At 49.5% G+C, this 19,552-nt stretch overlaps 1 protein-coding gene across 2 annotated transcripts in view; it reads right to left on the bottom strand.

Annotated features, from left to right (window-relative positions):
- Positions 1–19,552, bottom strand: part of MINDY4 (MINDY lysine 48 deubiquitinase 4) — a 109,446-nt gene that overhangs the window by 66,953 nt on the left and 22,941 nt on the right. For both annotated transcript variants that reach the window (XM_073582202.1, XM_073582203.1), the window contains exons 6-9: positions 14,976–15,019; positions 5,284–5,393; positions 2,646–2,762; positions 2,151–2,230 (exon numbers count right to left, since the gene is read on the bottom strand). In XM_073582202.1, coding sequence (XP_073438303.1) covers positions 2,151–2,230; positions 2,646–2,762; positions 5,284–5,393; positions 14,976–15,019 — 351 coding nt within the window. The remainder of the gene's footprint in view (positions 1–2,150; positions 2,231–2,645; positions 2,763–5,283; positions 5,394–14,975; positions 15,020–19,552) is intronic.

A 19,552-nucleotide genomic window follows, 5' to 3' on the forward strand; every position in this document is an offset into this window, starting at 1 on the left:
GTAAATTTTTTGTGAAAAAAGTAAAATGTTCATTTTTTCCTTCCAAATTGCTTTAGTTCTCGTGAAGCACCTGAAGGGTTAATAAACTTCTTGAATGTGTTTCTTTTGCACCTTGAGGGGTGCCGTTTTTAGAATGGCGTCACTTTGGGGTATTTTCTGTTATATTGACCCCCCCAAACTCACTTCTAATGTGAGGTGGTGCCTAAAAAAATGGTTTTGTAAATTTTGTTGGAAAAATGAGAAATCGCTGGTCAACTTTTGACCCATAACGTCCTAACAAAAAAAAATTATGTTTCCAAAATTGTGCTGATGTAAAGTAGACATGTGGGAAATGTTATTAACTATTTTGTGTGACCTCTGATTTAAGGGCACAAAAATTTAAAGTTTGAAAATTGCAAAATTTTCAAATTTTGCCAAATTTCAGTTTTTTTCATAAATAAATACAAGTTATATCAAAGAAATTTTACCATTAACATGATGTTAGGCGTTGGGTTCCTGCAGCTACACAGCAGGAATCCAGAGCCATGCAGCCAGCGGTCTCCCATTCCCCTGCGACCTTTCAGGGACCTGCACAGCAATCTCAGCGATCCAGACGCCCTGCTCAGACCAGCTCTCTGGGTCTGGTTGTTGCTGCCACCTCTGGACCAGCAATGGTAGCGCAGCCTGCTCTGCAGCAAGCCACTCCAGAGGCTACGTCCTCTCACCGCGCTACTGGGCATGCTCACGAGACGATCTCCCAGTGGAGATCGGGAGTCACGTGCTCAGGTCCTTCTCCTGATCTGATAGGTCCATCTCAGAGATCTGGAAGGTCCCGGAAGCGCACGGCTATAATAGGCCCGCATGGCCACTCAGCCATGCGCTAGTATAGACTCTAATTGCTATCTGTGTGAATGGTGATGGATGCATGTGCCTGCGAATGACTCATTAAAATCCCCTCCCTCTGATATTACGAGTGTGGATAGGGACTTAGTCATAGAGTCAGCGCCAGTCAGTGGCAAGCTACAGGCCACAGTTCACATCTTACAGCACTAGCGTCCGACAGTGCGCCCCCTCTTGGGCATTGTCGTGTGGCGGCTGAGTCGGTCGCCGCGCTGCAGTCAGCAGCACTTATTGGCGTCCGCAGTAGCGACGCGGCAAGCACGGTAGGTCTAGACGGACATTGACCCTGAGTCTTGGGCCTAGTCCTGTGACCGTATACTGTGTGCGCACACCACTGAGACCTGTGAGGTCAACAGGCTCGGCACTTATGTTTATGCGTCTCTGTGAGGTTAACAGAGCTCGCCAGCGCACATCGGGTGACGTATAACCCGTGTGTGCTATACCGTCATATAGCGCGTCTGCCATTACATAGCAGCAGTTTAACACCTCTGCACGGTGGACCCCGGGCGGCGAACGCACTTTCTGTTATTCAATATTTAGTGCGTTCCGCCGTCCCTAATACATGAAGTACAATATGTCACGAAAAAAAACAATGTCAGAATCAGCGGGATCCGTGGAAGCGTTCCAGAGTTATAACCTCATAAAGTGACAGTGGCCAGAAATGTAAAAATTGGCGTAGTCACTAAGGGGTTAAGGAGCCGAACACTTTTTTTTTAACCTCTCAGCATTTTGGTAGTGGTGACCAGAGTGCGGTACTGAAGAGATCACAGATCAGACTGTGGTCGCACTGCCTGTCAGGACCGAGTGCTCTACCATGGGGGGGGAATGTCCAGTGACCTGTCCTGCATACGAGGCCCTGGTCCCTTGCCTAGGGAACCAGACACCTCTGATACTGCAGAGGTGGCCAGTAACCTAAGCAACTTGCAATCCACTTAAAAATCCCTTCATTCTTTAGGTTTTTATATCAGGTAATTCAAAAAGTTGCTTGTTTTATATGTACAAGTAATTTTACCCATTTAATAGGACGAGACAATCGCTTTAAGACAGAAATGATAAATGTCCGGTTGCAGCAGCAGGTGAGGAGCCGTGGCAGCCAGCCCCATTATCTGCTGATCATCACAATCCGTGCTTTATCCTATTGCCCGACGTCCCCCAATTAAATACTTGCTAACCAATAACCCCCAAATCCAGGGTCGCACAGAGGTTCACGGCCAGCGGACAGTGCTGAGGATGCAGAGTGTCACCGTCCGACTACATGGCGCATATCTCACCTGTTGTCAGACTCCTTCCCGAAGAGCAGATGCTTCAGCACACAGGCCTGGACGGCAGCCAGGACCCCGCAGGGACCACCCTAGAAGAAGCAAAGCACAGTCCAGCATCAGGGGAAGTGAGCAGCCGTCACATGATTCTGTTCAGTGCTGCGGACCGGCTGATCATACGATATGGGGTGATTCTTATTTTTTAATCCCCCCTTTCATCATTTTGGGGGAACACCTGTAACTGTTCCCACTGGTGAGGGTACAATACGCCGGAGATTTCTATCCCAATGACGTATTTAGAAGAAGCAAAAATGGAAAGCGAGATTTTACAAATTTAAAGGGGTTGAAAAAACATGGCTGCATCCAGACATGCAGAGATTTACAATGTAGTGTCCCCAGCACATTAACAACCAGAGCCACCGGCTATGAGACCCCGGAGTACACTGCAGGCACAGCGAGGACCCCAGGGTGTATAGCGGTGGTATAGAGGGGTCGGGGGGTACGTACCTTTTTCTGCACAATGCCGTACTTCAGCTTCTTGGTGTTAGTGAATGTGAAGCTCTGGATTTTCCATTCTTCACTGAAGCAGCAGAGAGACGAACCGAAGAGCAGCGTCTTCAGATCCTGCAGCAGAGACCGCGATCAGCAGGGGGTCTTCTGATATGTGGGGGTATACTGAGCAGGTATATATATGGGGCTTTGCCCCTGATCCCGGCGTGCCATTTTGTCTTGCGGCCTGGGTCAGGAGGTAGGATTCTGCCAGACCTTCACAATACTTTCTCCTCATTACCTTTCCGGGATCTGGGTCGTCCTTCTTGCATTATTAGGACTACCCGTGCCCGATGGTTTCTCTGCAGTCAGACCCATTCCCATGTGTGAGCTTTTCCAGGCATGGTATTTGCATATATCTTTTGCCTTTTTGGCCTTATATGTTATTGTTTTCCTATATGTTTCAGGGTCTCACTATAACCTACATATTATATGGTCCTATTCTGGCTCATTCCACACTCATTGTTTGTAGGTCATGTTGGCGTGCTTAGTAAGGTATGGCAGTGTATATATGTATATGGCTATGTGACTTCCCGCACGGACAGGGTCTGCGCTGGACTCGGGGTCCACATCCCCTTCTGACCTGTATTCAAGGAGGCAGCCCAGGACTGGCGGTCACTTTACCAGATATCCCCTGCATACACCTACAGCCATGGACGACCGTGTTGGCACCCTTGAAATTAATCCAGAAAATGAACTATTTCTCCCAGACAATTATTGCAATTCCACACGCTTTGTTCTACACATTTTTATTTCCTTTGTGCATTGTAAGTAGAGATGAGAAGAGCTTACCGAACAAGCTGCCGGATACCTGGATCGCTCCCGTTAATCAGGTGTCTGGTGCCGCAGCTGCATGTGTCGCGGCTGTGTGACAGTCACAACAAACAGGCTCTCCACGCATGTGCTGTGACTGTCACACTGCCGCAACACATGCAGCAGCGCCGTACATCGGATTATCGGGAGCGTTTCAGGTATCCGGGTTCCCGCTGCAGCTTCTTCGGAAAGCGCTATAGCCAATTAAAGAGGGAGCCGACGACATTCGCTCAACTCTAATTGTAACAACACAAAAAAAAAAAAAAACACAGATGGAAAAAAAGGCAAACGGGACAGAATTTCACGCAAAACCACAAAAATGGGCTGGAAAAAAATTGTTAGCACTTTTCTAAAATTATGGGTAAACAACTTTGTTTCAAGCATGTGATGCTCGTTCACACTCACCTGTGGCAAGTAACAGATGTGGGCAATATGAAAATCACACCTGAAAAAGGGGATAAGTTGACTCAATCTTTGCATTGTGTGTCTGTGTGTGAGACACTAAGCATGGAGAACAGAAAGAGGAAAAGAGAACTGTCTGAGGACTTGAGAGCCACAAAAATATCAACAATCCCAAGGTTACAAGTCCATCTCCATCTCAACTTAATATTTGGCTGCACCCCTTTTGGAATAAATAACTGCAATCAATCGCTTCCTATAACCTCACAGCTGGAATTTTGGACTCTTCTTACAAACTGCTCCAGGTCTCTCATATTTGAAGGCATCTTCTCCTAACAGAAATTTTAAGATTTCTCCGCAGGTGATCACTAGGATTTTCTGTCACTTCAGAACTCTCCAGCGCTTTGCTTCCATCCATTTGTGGGGGCTTCTTGAAGTGTGTTTGTGGTCATTGTCGTGCTGGAAGACACATGACCTAGGAAGCAAACCCAGCTTTCTGACACTGGGCATTACATTACCACCCAAAATCCTTTGTTAATCTTCAGATTTCATGATGCCTTGCACACAGTCAAGGCACCCAGTGCCAGAGGAAGCAAAACAACCTCAAAACACCTTTGAACCTCCATCATAATAGACTGTAGGTAGGGTGTTCTTTTCTCATTCCATTTTTGTTAAACACTGAAATTATGTGCTTTATCAAAAAACTCAATCTTGGTCTCATCTGTCCACAAGATGCTTTCCCAAGATTTTGACCTACTCACATACCTCACGCTTCATTTCATTCACATGGGGATGGATAGTTTGCGCTGACAATGAAGCACCCTGAGACTGCAGGACAGCTCGAAATTCTTTGGAGCTTGATTGGGATTTATCCACCATCTGGACTATCCTGCGCTGTGACCTTTCATCAGGTTTTCTCTGCCGTGCACATCCAGGGAGATTAACTGTAGTGCCATGGGTTATAAATTTTTGATTATGTTGTGCAAAGTGGACAAAGGAACATCAAGATCTCTGGAGATGGACTTGTAGCCTTGAGATTGTTGATATTTTTCAACAATGTTTGTTCTCAAGTTCTCAGACAGTTCTCTTCTCCTCTTTCTGTTCTCCATGCTTAGTGTGGCACACGCAGACACACAATGCAAAGACTGAGTTATCTTCTCCCCTTTATATCTGGTTTCAGGTGTGATTTTCATATTGCCCACACTTGTTACAATTTTGGAAAGGTACTAACAGTTTTTTTTTGTGTTCTTCCAATACACACAAAATAAATAATCATGTGTATAACAAAACATGCGTAAGTGCAATAATTTACTGGAACAATTTCAATACTTCTCGCCATGTCTTTATATTAATTCCTGCAGTTTGCTGCCCTTCTGCCACTCACTGTCGCCTGCTGCAGATCGATCGCTTTCCCTTCGGTCTGAACTTCATTTTCCATGAAGAAAGATGGAATCCTGGCGGTGTCAACAGAGAGCAAATCCTCCTCCACGTCATCTGATAGGGAGATGAAGGCAAAGAAAGAGGGATGAAGGCGAGGATATATGTACATACACATCTATAGGCACTGCCCAACTCCAGCACCTCTCCTGAAATACTCTGTGCTGATGGAGGCACTGCCACACACCTCTCCTGAAATACTCTGTGCTGATGGAGGTACTGCCACACACCTCTCCAAAAATACTCTGTGCTGATGGAAGCACTGCCACACACCTCTCCAAAAATACCCTGTGCTGATGGAGGTACTGCCACACACCTCTCCTGAAATACTCTGTGCTGAAGGAGGCACTGCCACACACCTCTCCAAAAATACTATGTGCTGATGGAGGCACTGCCACACACCTCTCCTGAAATACTCTGTACTGATGGAGACACTGCCACACACCTCTCCAAAAATACTCTGTGCTGATGGAAGCACTGCCACACACCTCTCCTGAAATACTCTGTGCTGAAGGAGGCACTGCCTCACACCTCTCCAAAAATACTATGTGCTGATGGAGGCACTGCCACACACCTCTCCTGAAATACTCTGTGCTGAAGGAGGCACTGCCACACACCTCTCCTGAAATACTCTGTACTGATGGAGACATTGCCACACACCTCTCCTGAAATACCCTGTGCTGATGGAGGCACTGCCACACACCTCTCCTGAAATACTCTGTACTGATGGAGGCACTGCCACACACCTCTCCTGAAATACTCTGTACTGATGGAGACACTGCCACACCCCTCTCCTGAAATACTCTGTACTGATGGAGACACTGCCACACACCTCTCCTGAAATACCCTGTGCTGATGGAGGCACTGCCACACACCTCTCCTGAAATACTCTGTACTGATGGAGACACTGCCACACACCTCTTCTGAAATACCCTGTGCTGAAGGAGGCACTGCCACACACCTCTCCTGAAATACCCTGTGCTGAAGGAGGCACTGCCACACACCTCTCCTGAAATACTCTGTGCCGATGGAGGCACTGCCACAAACCTCTCCAAAAATACTCTGTGCTGATGGAAGAACTGCCACACACCTCTCCTGAAATACTCTGTACTGATGGAGACACTGCCACACACCTCTCCTGAAATACCCTGTGCTGATGGAGGCACTGCCACACACCTCTCCTGAAATACTCTGTACTGATGGAGACACTGCCACACACCTCTTCTGAAATACCCTGTGCTGAAGGAGGCACTGCCACACACCTCTCCTGAAATACCCTGTGCTGAAGGAGGCACTGCCACACACCTCTCCTGAAATACCCTGTGCTGAAGGAGGCACTGCCACACACCTCTCCTGAAATACCCTGTGCTGATGGAGGCACTGCCACACACCTCTCCTGAAATACTCTGTGCCGATGGAGGCACTGCCACAAACCTCTCCAAAAATACTCTGTGCTGATGGAAGCACTGCCACACACCTCTCCTGAAATACTCTGTACTGGTGGAGACACTGCCACACACCTCTCCAGAAATACTCTGTGCTGATGGAGGCACTGCCACACACCTCTCCTGAAATACCCTGTGCTGATGGAGGCACTGCCACACACCTCTCCAGAAATACTCTGTACTGCTGGAGGCACTGCCACACACCTCTCCTGAAATACCCTGTGCTGATGGAGGCACTGCCACACACCTCTCCTGAAATACTCTGTACTGATGGAGGCACTGCCACACACCTCTCCTGAAATACCCTGTGCTGAAGGAGGCACTGCCACACACCTCTCCAGAAATACTCTGTACTGCTGGAGGCACTGCCACACACCTCTCCTGAAATACCCTGTGCTGATGGAGGCACTGCCACACACCTCTCCTGAAATACTCTGTACTGATGGAGGCACTGCCACACACCTCTCCTTAAATACCCTGTGCTGAAGGAGGCACTGCCACACACCTCTCCAGAAATACTCTGTGCTGATGGAGGCACTGCCACACACCTCTCCAGAAATACTCTGTGCTGATGGAAGCACTGCCACACACCTCTCCTGAAATACTCTGTACTGGTGGAGACACTGCCACACACCTCTCCAGAAATACTCTGTGCTGATGGAGGCACTGCCACACACCTCTCCTGAAATACCCTGTGCTGATGGAGGCACTGCCACACACCTCTCCAGAAATACTCTGTACTGCTGGAGGCACTGCCACACACCTCTCCTGAAATACCCTGTGCTGATGGAGGCACTGCCACACACCTCTCCTGAAATACCCTGTGCTGAAGGAGGCACTGCCACACACCTCTCCAGAAATACTCTGTACTGCTGGAGGCACTGCCACACACCTCTCCTGAAATACCCTGTGCTGATGGAGGCACTGCCACACACCTCTCCTGAAATACTCTGTACTGATGGAGGCACTGCCACACACCTCTCCTGAAATACCCTGTGCTGAAGGAGGCACTGCCACACACCTCTCCAGAAATACTCTGTGCTGATGGAGGCACTGCCACACACCTCTCCAGAAATACTCTGTGCTGATGCACTGCCACACACCTCTCCAGAAATACTCTGTGCTGATGGAGGCGCTGCCACACACCTCTCCAGAAATACTCTGTGCTGATGGAGGCGCTGCCACACACCTCTCCTGAAATACTCTGTACTGATGGAGGCACTGCCACACACCTCTCCTGAAATACTCTGTGCTCATGGAGGCGCTGCCACACACCTGTCCTGAAATACTCTGTACTGATGGAGGCACTGCCACACACCTCTCCTGAAATACTCTGTGCTGATGGAGGCGCTGCCACACACCTCTCCTTAAAATACTCTGTACTGATGGAGACACTGCCACACACCTCTCCTGAAATACCCTGTGCTGATGGAGGCACTGCCACACACCTCTCCTGAAATACTCTGTGCTGATGGAGGCGCTGCCACACACTTCTCCTTAAAATACTCTGTACTGATGGAGACACTGCCGCACACCTCTCCTGAAATACTCTGTACTGATGGCGGCACTGCCACACAACTCTCCTGAAATACCCTGTGCTGAAGGAGGCACTGCCACACACCTCTCCTGAAATACTCTGTGCTGATGGAGGCACTGCCACACACCTTGCCAGAAATACTCTGTGCTGATGGAGGCACTGCCACACACCTCTCCAGAAATACTCTGTGCTAATGGAGGCGCTGCCACACACCTCTCCAGAAATACTCTGTGCTGATGGAGGCGCTGCCACACACCTCTCCAGAAATACTCTGTACTGATGGAGGCACTGCCACACACCTCTCCTGAAATACTCTGTGCTGATGGAGGCACTGCCACACACCTCTCCAGGGATACTCTGTGCTGATGGAGGCACTGCCACACACCTCTCCAGAAATACTCTGTGCTGATGGAGGCACTGCCACACACCTCTCCTGAAATACTCTGTGCTGATGGAAGCACTGCCACACACCTCTCCTGAAATACCCTGTGCTGATGGAGGCACTACCACACACCTCTCCAGAAATACCCTGTGCTAAATGAGGCACTGCCACACACCTCTCCTGAAATACTCTGTGCTGATGGAGGCACTGCCACACACCTCTCCAGAAATACTCTGTGCTGATGGAGGCACTGCCACACACCTCTCCTGAAATACTCTGTGCTGAAGGAGGCACTGCCACACACCTCTCCTGAAATACTCTGTGCTGATGGAGGCACTGCCACACACCTCTCCAGAAATACTCTGTGCTGATGGAGGCGCTGCCACACACCTCTCCTGAAATACACTGTACTGATGGAGGCACTGCCACACACCTCTCCTGAAATACTCTGTACTGATGGAGACACTGCCACACACCTCTCCAGAAATACTCTGTACTGATGGAGGCACTGCCACACAGCTTTCCTGAAATACTCTGTGCTGCTGGAGGCACTGCCACACACCTCTCCTGAAATACCCTGTGCTGAAGGAGGCACTGCCACACACCTCTCCTGAAATACTCTGTGCTGATGGAGACACTGCCACACACCTCTCCAGAAATACTCTATGCTGATGGAGGCACTGCCACACACCTCTCCTGAAATACTCTGTGCTGATGGAGGCACTGCCACACACTTCTAATACTCTGTGCTGATGGAGGCGCTGCCACACACCTCTCCAGAAATACTCTGTGCTGATGGAGGCGCTGCCACACACCTCTCCTGAAATACCCTGTGCTGATGGAGGCGCTGCCACACACCTCTCCAGAAATACTCTGTGCTGATGGAGGCGCTGCCACACAGCTCTCCTGAAATACTATGTGCTGATGGAGGCACTGCCATACACCTCTCCTGAAATACTCTGTGCTGATGGAGGCGCTGCCACACACCTCTCCAGAAATACTCTGTGCTGATGGAGGCGCTGCCACACACCTCTCCTGAAATACTCTGTACTGATGGAGGCGCTGCCACACACCTCTCCAGAAATACTCTGTGCTGATGGAGGCGCTGCCACACACCTCTCCTGAAATACTCTGTGCTGATGGAGGCGCTGCCACACACCTCTCCTGAAATACTCTGTGCTGATGGAGGCACTGCCACACACCTCTCCTGAAATACTTTGTGCTGATGGAGGCACTGCCACACACCTCTCCAGAAACACTCTGTGCTGATGGAGGCGCTGCCACACACCTCTCCAGAAATACTCTGTGCTGATGGAGGCACTGCCACACACCTCTCCTGAAATTCTCTGTACTGATGGAGGCGCTGCCACACACCTCTCCAGAAATACTCTGTGCTGATGGAGGCACTGCCACACACCTCTCCTGAAATACTCTGTGCTGATGGAGGCACTGCCACACACCTCTCCTGAAATACTCTGTGCTGATGGAGGCACTGCCACACACCTCTCCAGAAATAATATGTGCTGATGGAGGCACTGCCACACACCTCTCCTGAAATACCCTGTGCTGATGGAGGCACTGCCACACACCTCTCCTGAAATACTCTGTACTGATGGAGACACTGCCACACACTTCTCCTGAAATACTCTGTGCTGATGGAGGCACTGCCACACACCTCTCCTGAAATACCCTGTGCTGATGGAGGCACTGCCACACACCTCTCCTGAAATACTCTGTACTGATGGAGGCGCTGCCACACACCTCTCCTGAAATACTCTGTGCTGATGGAGGCGCTGCCACACACCTCTCCTGAAATACTCTGTGCTGATGGAGGCACTGCCACACACCTCTCCTGAAATACTCTGTACTGATGGAGACACTGCCACACACCTCTCCTGAAATACCCTGTGCTGAAGGAGGCACTGCCACACACCTCTCCTGAAATACTCTGTGCTGACGGAGGCGCTGCCACACACCTCTCCAGAAATACTCTGTGCTGATGGAGGCGCTGCCACACACCTCTCCTGAAATACTCTGTGCTGATGGAGGCACTGCCACACACCTCTCCTGAAATACTCTGTACTGATGGAGACACTGCCACACAGCTCTCCTGAAATACTCTGTGCTGATGGAGGCACTGCCACACACCTCTCCTGAAATACCCTGTGCTGATGGAGGCGCTGCCACACACCTCTCCAGAAATACTCTGTGCTGAAGGAGGCACTGCCACACACCTCTCCTGAAATACTCTGTGCTGATGGAGGCACTGCCACACACCTCTCCTGAAATACTCTATGCTAAAGGCGGCACTGCCACACACCTCTCCTGAAATACTCTGTACTGATGGAGACACTGCCACACAGCTCTCCTGAAATACTCTGTGCTGATGGAGGCACTGCCACACACCTCTCCTGAAATACCCTGTGCTGATGGAGGCGCTGCCACACACCTCTCCAGAAATACTCTGTGCTGAAGGAGGCACTGCCACACACCTCTCCTGAAATACTCTGTGCTGATGGAGACACTGCCACACACCTCTCCAGAAATACTCTGTGCTGATGGAGGCGCTGCCACACACCTCTCCTGAAATACTCTGTGCTGATGGAGGCACTGCCACACACCTCTTCAGAAATACTCTGTGCTGATGGAGGCGCTGCCATACACCTCTCTTGAAATACTCTGTGCTGATGGAGGCACTGCCACACACCTCTCCAGAAATACTCTGTGCTGATGGAGGCACTGCCACACACCTCTCCTGAAATACCCTGTGCTGATGGAGGCACTGCCACACACCTCTCCTGAAATACTCTGTACTGATGAAGACACTGCCACACACCTCTCCTGAAATACTCTGTGCTGATGGAGACACTGCCACACACCTCTCCTGAAATACCCTGTGCTGAAGGAGGCACTGCCACACACCTCTCCTGAAATACTCTGTGCTGATGGAGGCGCTGCCACACACCTCTCCAGAAATACTCTGTGCTGATGGAGGCGCTGCCACACACCTCTCCTGAAATACTCTGTGCTGATGGAGGCACTGCCAAATACCTCTCCTGAAATACTCTATGCTGAAGGCGGCACTGCCACACACCTCTCCTGAAATACTCTGTGCTGATGGCCTGAGGCGCTGCCACACACCTCTCCTGAAATACTCTGTGCTGATGGAGGCACTGCCACACACCTCTCCTGAAATACTCTGTGCTGATGGAAGCACTGCCACATAGCTCTCCTGAAATACTCTGTGCTGATGGAGGCACTGCCACACACCTCTCCTGAAATACTTTGTGCTTATGGAGGTACTGCCACACACCTCTTCAGAAATACCCTGTGTTGATGGAGGCGCTGCCACACACCTCTTCTGAAATACCCTGTGCTGATGGAGGCGCTGCCACACACCTCTCCTGAAATACTATGGAGGCACTGCCACACACCTCTACTGAAATACTGTGCTGATGGAGGCACTGCCACACACCTCTCCTGAAATACCCTGTGCTGAAGGAGGCACTGCCACACACCTCTACTGAAATACTGTGCTGATGGAGGCGCTGCCACACACCTCTCCTGAAATACTCTGTGCTGATGGAGGCACTGCCACACACCTCTCCTGAAATACTCTGTGCTGATGGAGGCACTGCCACACACCTCTCCTGAAATACTCTGTGCTGATGGAGGCACTGCCACACACTTCTCCTGAAATACTCTGTGCTGAAACCCATATTATCCTGGAATGAGAATTTTGCTAACTTTCTAATATACTTATGATTTCAATAACTCTACTTCCTATTAGAACATGGAAATATTTGTTTTAAGAGGCTGAAATTCCCATATATGTATCAGTGCAGGTAACATGTATCAGTCTGAGGTCCGGGCTGAGGGGTTGTTACAATGTATCAGTACAAGTAACATGTATTAGTCTGGGGTTCAGGCTGGTGGGTTGTTACAATGTATCAGTGCAGGTAATATGTATCAGTCTGGGGTCCGGGCTGAGGGGTTGTTACAATTTATCAGTGCAGGTAACATGTATCAGTCAGAGGTCCGGCCTGAGGGGTTGTTACAATGTATCAGTGCAGGTAACATGTATCAGTCAGAGGTCCGGGCTGAGGGGTGGTTACAATGTATCAGTGCAAGTAACATGTATCAGTCTGGGGTTCAGGCTGGTGGGTTGTTACAATGTATCAGTGCAGGTAACATGTATCAGTCTGGGGTCCGGGCTGAGGGGTTGTTACAATGTGTCAGTGCAGGTAACATGTATTAGTCAGAGGTCCGGCCTGAGGGGTTGTTACAATGTATCAGTGCAGGTAACATGTATCAGTCAGAGGTCCGGCCTGAGGGGTTGTTACAATGTATCATTGCAGGTAATATGAATCAGTCTGGGGTCCGGGCTGGTGGGTTGTTACAATGTATCAGTGCAGGTAACATGTATCAGTCTGGGGTCCGGGCTGGTGGGTTGTTACCATGTATTAGTGCAGGTAACATGTATCAGTCTGGGGTCTGGGCTGAGGGGTTGTTACAATGTATCATTGCAGATAATATGAATCAGTCTGGGGTCCGGGCTGGTGGGTTGTTACAATGTATCAGTGCAGGTAACATGTATCAGTCTGGGGTCCGGGCTGGTGGGTTGTTACCATGTATTAGTGCAGGTAACATGTATCAGTCTGGGGTCTGGGCTGAGGGGTTGTTACAATGTATCATTGCAGATAATATGAATCAGTCTGGGGTCCGGGCTGGTGGGTTGTTACAATGTATCAGTGCAGGTAACATGTATCAGTCTGGGGTCCGGACTGGTGGGTTGTTACCATGTATTAGTGCAGGTAACATGTATCAGTCTGGGGTCCGGGCTGAGGGGTTGTTACAATGTATCAGTGCAGGTAACATGTATCATTCTGGGGTCCGGGCTGAGGGGTTGTTACAATGTATCAGTGCAGGTAACATGTATCAGTCTGGGGTCCGGGCTGAGGGGTTGTTACAATGTATCAGTGCAGGTAAAATGTATAAGTCTGGGCTGGTGGGTTTTTACAATGTATTAGTGCAGGTAATATGTATCAGTCTGGGGTCTGGGCTGAGGGGCTGTTACAATGTATCAGTGCAGGTAACATGTATCAGTCTGGGCTGGTGGGTTTTTACAATGTATTAGTGCAGGTAACATGTATCAGTCTGGGGTCCGGGCTGAGGGGCTGTTACAATGTATCAGTGCAGGTAACATGTATCAGTCTGGGCTGGTGGGTTTTTACAATGTATTAGTGCAGGTAATATGTATCAGTCTGGGGTCTGGGCTGAGGGGCTGTTACAATGTATCAGTGCAGGTAACATGTATCAGTCTGGGGTCCGGGCTGGTGGGTTGCTGCAATGTGTCAGTTTGTGGTCCTGAGCGCAGAATTTGTACATTTTTCCTGTTCATGAGTTACTTGATCGTTTTCCGGCCCGGTCTGATAATGGTGGGACGTGTCGGTCTGTGATTCCTGCTGACGATTTCTTGTATGTACTCACACACGGGTAAGGAGAGATCCTCAGAGAGAAGCCTCCGCTCCCCGACATCTCCGGCATTTCCTGCTGTGGTTTCTAACCTCCTCCTACGATACTTCGCTGTATACGGCCCATCAGCACAGTGAAGCCCCCACACCCTGCGCATCGGTGGGGTCTGCATGACGCCTCCATAGGGGAATTTACAAACGCAGCAAAGATGAAAAGTGCAAAGCAACGTCTGCTACTAAAAAACACGATTCTACTTCTTACACAAATTTTTCTCCATAATTCATAATTTGCTTAAAAATGTGAAGTCTCAGCAAGTCTCCTTAAAGGAGCAAGATTATAGAGCAGAGAGCTCTGCGGTCTGCATGCACAGTCTCCCTTGGGGTGTAAATGTAAACCATGGGGCGACCTGCACTGGATCCGGGTACGTGCCGCCTCCAGGGGAGGATTAGTTTGTTTGTTGGCTTTTTTAACATATTTTACATTTAATAAAAATTGAAATTTTGCCCCGACAGCCCCTTTAATCTGCTGCCATCCTGTGAACCTTTCCGTCTCACATCCGTCTGAAGAAATATAAACCCCACCGCAAAAAAAATATCGGTAACTGCACGGGCGTGTGTTTGGTTTTACAGTGGCTCTCTGAATCAGAAAGTACAGAAGGTCGGCCTTTAACCCCAGACGCACTGATGACCTCTCCTGTGGGGCTCCGGGGGTTACACTGGACCATATTATATCCCGACCCCCCCCAGCCACATGTGAACATGACAGGTTGTGGCCCCCACGAGCCGCAGCGAGGTGCTCACCCAGCCTGAGGTCTTCTCCGCCATCTTCTCGTGTGTACGACTTCCTACAGGAAACAGACAAGTTAGAGGTTATCGTATAGAATAATAATCAGACGGCGGCCGCCCGCAGATCTGGGGATGTCCCCACCGCAGCCTCAAGGTCGTCACTTGTGATGGTCTCGGAGGAGACTGCGCGCTCACTTTCCCGGTAACACTCTGTACTGTACACTCCGGGAGCAGCCTGCACGGGATCCCTCAGAAAGGGGTCCGCTCTCCAGAAGGGTATGCACCTTACATCTCTTACGACTGTAGTTTAATAGCCTCAACTTTATTATTTCTTGATCTAAGGCAGAGGTAGTAATCCCGTCCAGTATGCAGACGGCGCGGTCTGCTCCCTGCACACAGGCTTGTGCTAGGTGATACCTTTAGTTTTAGACCCCTTAGTGACGTGACTGTCACCTGCCATCGGTCACCTGACCTCACCGTCAAACAATGGCCTGAGCGGTCACCTGACCTCACCGTCAATCAATGGCCTGAGCGGTCACCTGACCTCACCGTCAATCAATGGCCTGAGCGGTCACCCGATATCGCCACCAATGACCTAAGCGATCACCCGATATCGCCACCAATGACCTAAGCGATCACCTGATCTTTGCATCAATGACCTGAGTAATCACCTAACCTCGCTGTCAATCAATAGTCTGAGCGATCACCTGATCTTGCCATCAATGACCTGAGTAATCACCTAACCTCGCCGTCAATCAATAGTCTGAGTGGTCACCTGATCTTGCCATCAATGGCCTGAGCGATCACCCGATATCGCCACCAATGACCTGAGCGATCACCTGATCTTGCCTTCAATGACCTGAGTGATCACCTGACCTCGCCATCAATCAATGGTCTGAGCGTTCAGGAGACTGATTGGACAGGTTATCATCACTCAGAGACCCCCGGAGCCACGGTGCTGTGACTCCGCGGGTCTAGAGGTGTAAGCAGCACCTATCTACAAGAAAGTCCACAGATGAGTGTATGACGCCTCCTCCCAGGGCCACGCTCGCTCCCATCGACATGGATGTTACCCTGCATTTCCCCTCCATGAGTTTGTAGCAGTGTCCGGTGTTGTGTGAGGAGCTGCTGATATTTCTATCACACTTGTTATTGTCGGAGACATCCTCCCTTTGAGGTTCGTTCTCAGATCAGGACATAAAGGAAGAGCCACTTAGTGTGATATTCTGCCGGGACTGCGTGATACGGCTGATAATAATGGCAGGCGCTTCCGCCCCAGTCACTGTTTTTCTGCTGCAATCCTCATCATAAGGACAGTGCAGGTGATACTCGGGGCCCAGAGCAGTAAGTGGGCCTCCACTATAATAGAAGACTGTAACTGCCACTAGGGGGAGCTCTTCACATACAGACGCATACAGCCAATATTCACTGTGCTCCCCCTAGTGGTGGTAGCAGCATGAATTTTATCATTCATCTTAAAGAGTCATTCCCTGTCCACAGGTAAGGGGATAACTTGCCAATCGCCGGGGGTCCCCTGCAATCCTGAGAAGGGAGCTCTGCAACTCAGACTTGTATGGAGCAAAGGTGAACACGCTCGGCCTTCACTCATTGTATATGGGACGGCTGGAAATAGCCGAGCACTGTGCTCCCTTTTCTTCAGCAGCCCCGTAGACAATGAACGGAGAAGGCGTGGAGAATGTGCACCTTCGATCCATTCATGATGGTGGTACAGCAGACCACCCTTCTCAGGATCACTGGAGATCGCAGTGGACAGAAAGTGAATCTCTATCCAAAGGATAGAAGATAATCTATTTTGGGAATGACCCTTTAATGACTGGTGTCCTGATCACAGGATAGGTCTCCTGCAGCTCCGCACTTGTGATGTCTTATAATGGACCTGTCACTGAGCTGTGATGCAAGAAAGACATGCTCCTTTATGAGCGAGGGGTCCGGGACCCTACTGATCCCCTATTCATCCTCAGTGAAGGATTCTCTGCTCCTCTCCAAAATCTCTCCGTGCTTCCCCCACACTCTAGAACGTGCTACCCCAGTCAGTCATAGTCTCCCCCACCGGGGAACACCTTCCCAAGAAACCGGAGAAGCCTCGTGTGTAGAAAAGCCTACAATAACCCCACAGCTCCATAGGGTTCGCTGGCGCCATCAGGCTCCTTCCATCTTCCGCGGACAGGAGATGTTGTGCATATGAATGTATTAAACGTACCCAGAAATCTGCATATTGAACAGTGGACATGACCTTATTCTCCAGAGCTGCATTCACAATCCTGCGGGCTGGGAACAGTCAACAAGCTTCAGAACAGACAAATCCATAACACCTGAGCTGAGGGCAACTATATAAGATGAAGCAAATCCTATTTCCCACATATTGCACATGTCATACAGTGCAGACAATATACACCCCCGACCTGGAGACACGGGATCAGTGTACACAGCTCCCGTATTGTTCCTCGTATACAATGTTTACATCCTGAGGATCTTTCCAGACAGAAAAAGGAAGTTATAAACTCCAGCCAAACAGATGAATAGTTCCTGAGCTCCGGCGCGTCCTATATATGCCACCGATGTTTCCTGTCCCAGAGAACAGAATGTTCCCGGCTACAGAGCGGCTCTCCAGAGATGGACGACCCCACAAACACCACGATCCTCGGCCCCCGGCCTTCTGGAAGGCGACAATCCCACCAGATAATGGCATGTAAGGGCCGCGGATCCCCATGTATATAAATATATCTAATATATAAAGCTCAAAGTGTGTGTGTGTGTATGTATGTGTGTATGTCCGGGATTGGCATCTGCACCGTCGCAGCTACAGCCACAAAATTTGGCACAGTCACACGTCTGGACACCGAGAGCGTCCTAAGTTATGTTGTGAGGCGAAATTTTAACCCCGCGCGTTCCAATTCACCAAACAATTTTGCCCCTATCTACATACTGGGGAAAAAGTGTGTGCGTATCAAGCCCCGCCCCTCATTATGATGTCACAATGGTTGCCATGGCGACGCTGATGTCATCATAGGTTGCAAGCCCCGCCGCCGCTCATTATGATGTCATTATGGTTGACTATGGGATGGCGGATATGTATGATGGGTATATGGGCACGGGCCTATGGGATGGAGGATGTGTGATGGGTATATGGGCATGGGACTATGGGATAGAGGATATGTATGATGTGTATATGGGCATGGGACTATGGGATAGAGGATATGTATGATGTGTATATGGGCATGAGACTATGGGATGGCGGATATGTATGATGGGTATATGGGCACGGGCCTATGGGATGGAGGATGCATGATGGGTATATGGGCACGGGACTATGGGATAGAGGATATGTATGATGTGTATATGGGCATGGGACTATGGGATAGAGGATATGTATGATGGGTATATGGGCACGGGACTATGGGATGAAGGATGTGTGATGGGTATATGGGCATGGGACTATGGGATGGAGGATGTGTGATGGGTATATGGGCATGGGACTATGGGATGGAGGATATGTATGATGGGTATATGGGCATGGGACTATGGGATGGAGGATATGTATGATGGGTATATGGGCACGGGACTATGGGATGAAGGATGTGTGATGGGTATATGGGCACGGGACTATGGGATGAAGGATGTGTGATGGGTATATGGGCACGGGACTATGGGATGGAGGATATGTATGATGGGTATATGGGCACGGGACTTTGAGATGAAGGATGTGTGATGGGTATATGGGCACGGGCCTATGGGATGGAGGATATGTGTGATGGGTATATGGGCATGGGACTATGGGATGGAGGATGTATGATGGGTATATGGGCATGGGACTATGGGATGGAGGATATGTATGATGGGTATATGGACACGGGACTATGGGATGGTGGATATGTATGATGGGTATATGGGCACTCGACTATGGGATGGAGGATATGTATGATGGGTATATGGACACTCGACTATGGGATGGAGGATATGTATGATGGGTATATGGGCATGGGACTATGGGATGGTGGATATGTATGATGGGTATATGGGCATGGGACTATGAGATGAAGGATGTATGATGGGTATATGGGCATGGGACTATGGGATGGAGGATATGTATGATGGGTATATGGACACGGGACTATGGGATGGTGGATATGTATGATGGGTATATGGGCACTCGACTATGGGATGGAGGATATGTATGATGGGTATATGGACACTCGACTATGGGATGGAGGATATGTATGATGGGTATATGGGCATGGGACTATGGGATGGTGGATATGTATGATGGGTATATGGGCATGGGACTATGGGATGGTGGCTATGTATGATGGGTATATGGGCATGGGACTATGAGATGAAGGATATGTATGATGGGTATATGGACACTCGACTATGGGATGGAGGATATGTATGATGGGTATATGGGCATGGGACTATGGGATGGAGGATATGTATGATGGGTATATGGGCATGGGACTATGAGATGAAGGATGTATGATGGGTATATGGGCATGGGACTATGGGATGGAGGATATGTATGATGGGTATATGGACACGGGACTATGGGATGGTGGATATGTATGATGGGTATA

The sequence above is a fragment of the Dendrobates tinctorius genome, unplaced genomic scaffold (assembly GCF_039654945.1).
Source record: "Dendrobates tinctorius isolate UK_male_01 unplaced genomic scaffold, ASM3965494v1 ptg000070l, whole genome shotgun sequence".
Lineage (NCBI taxonomy): Eukaryota > Metazoa > Chordata > Amphibia > Anura > Dendrobatidae > Dendrobates > Dendrobates tinctorius.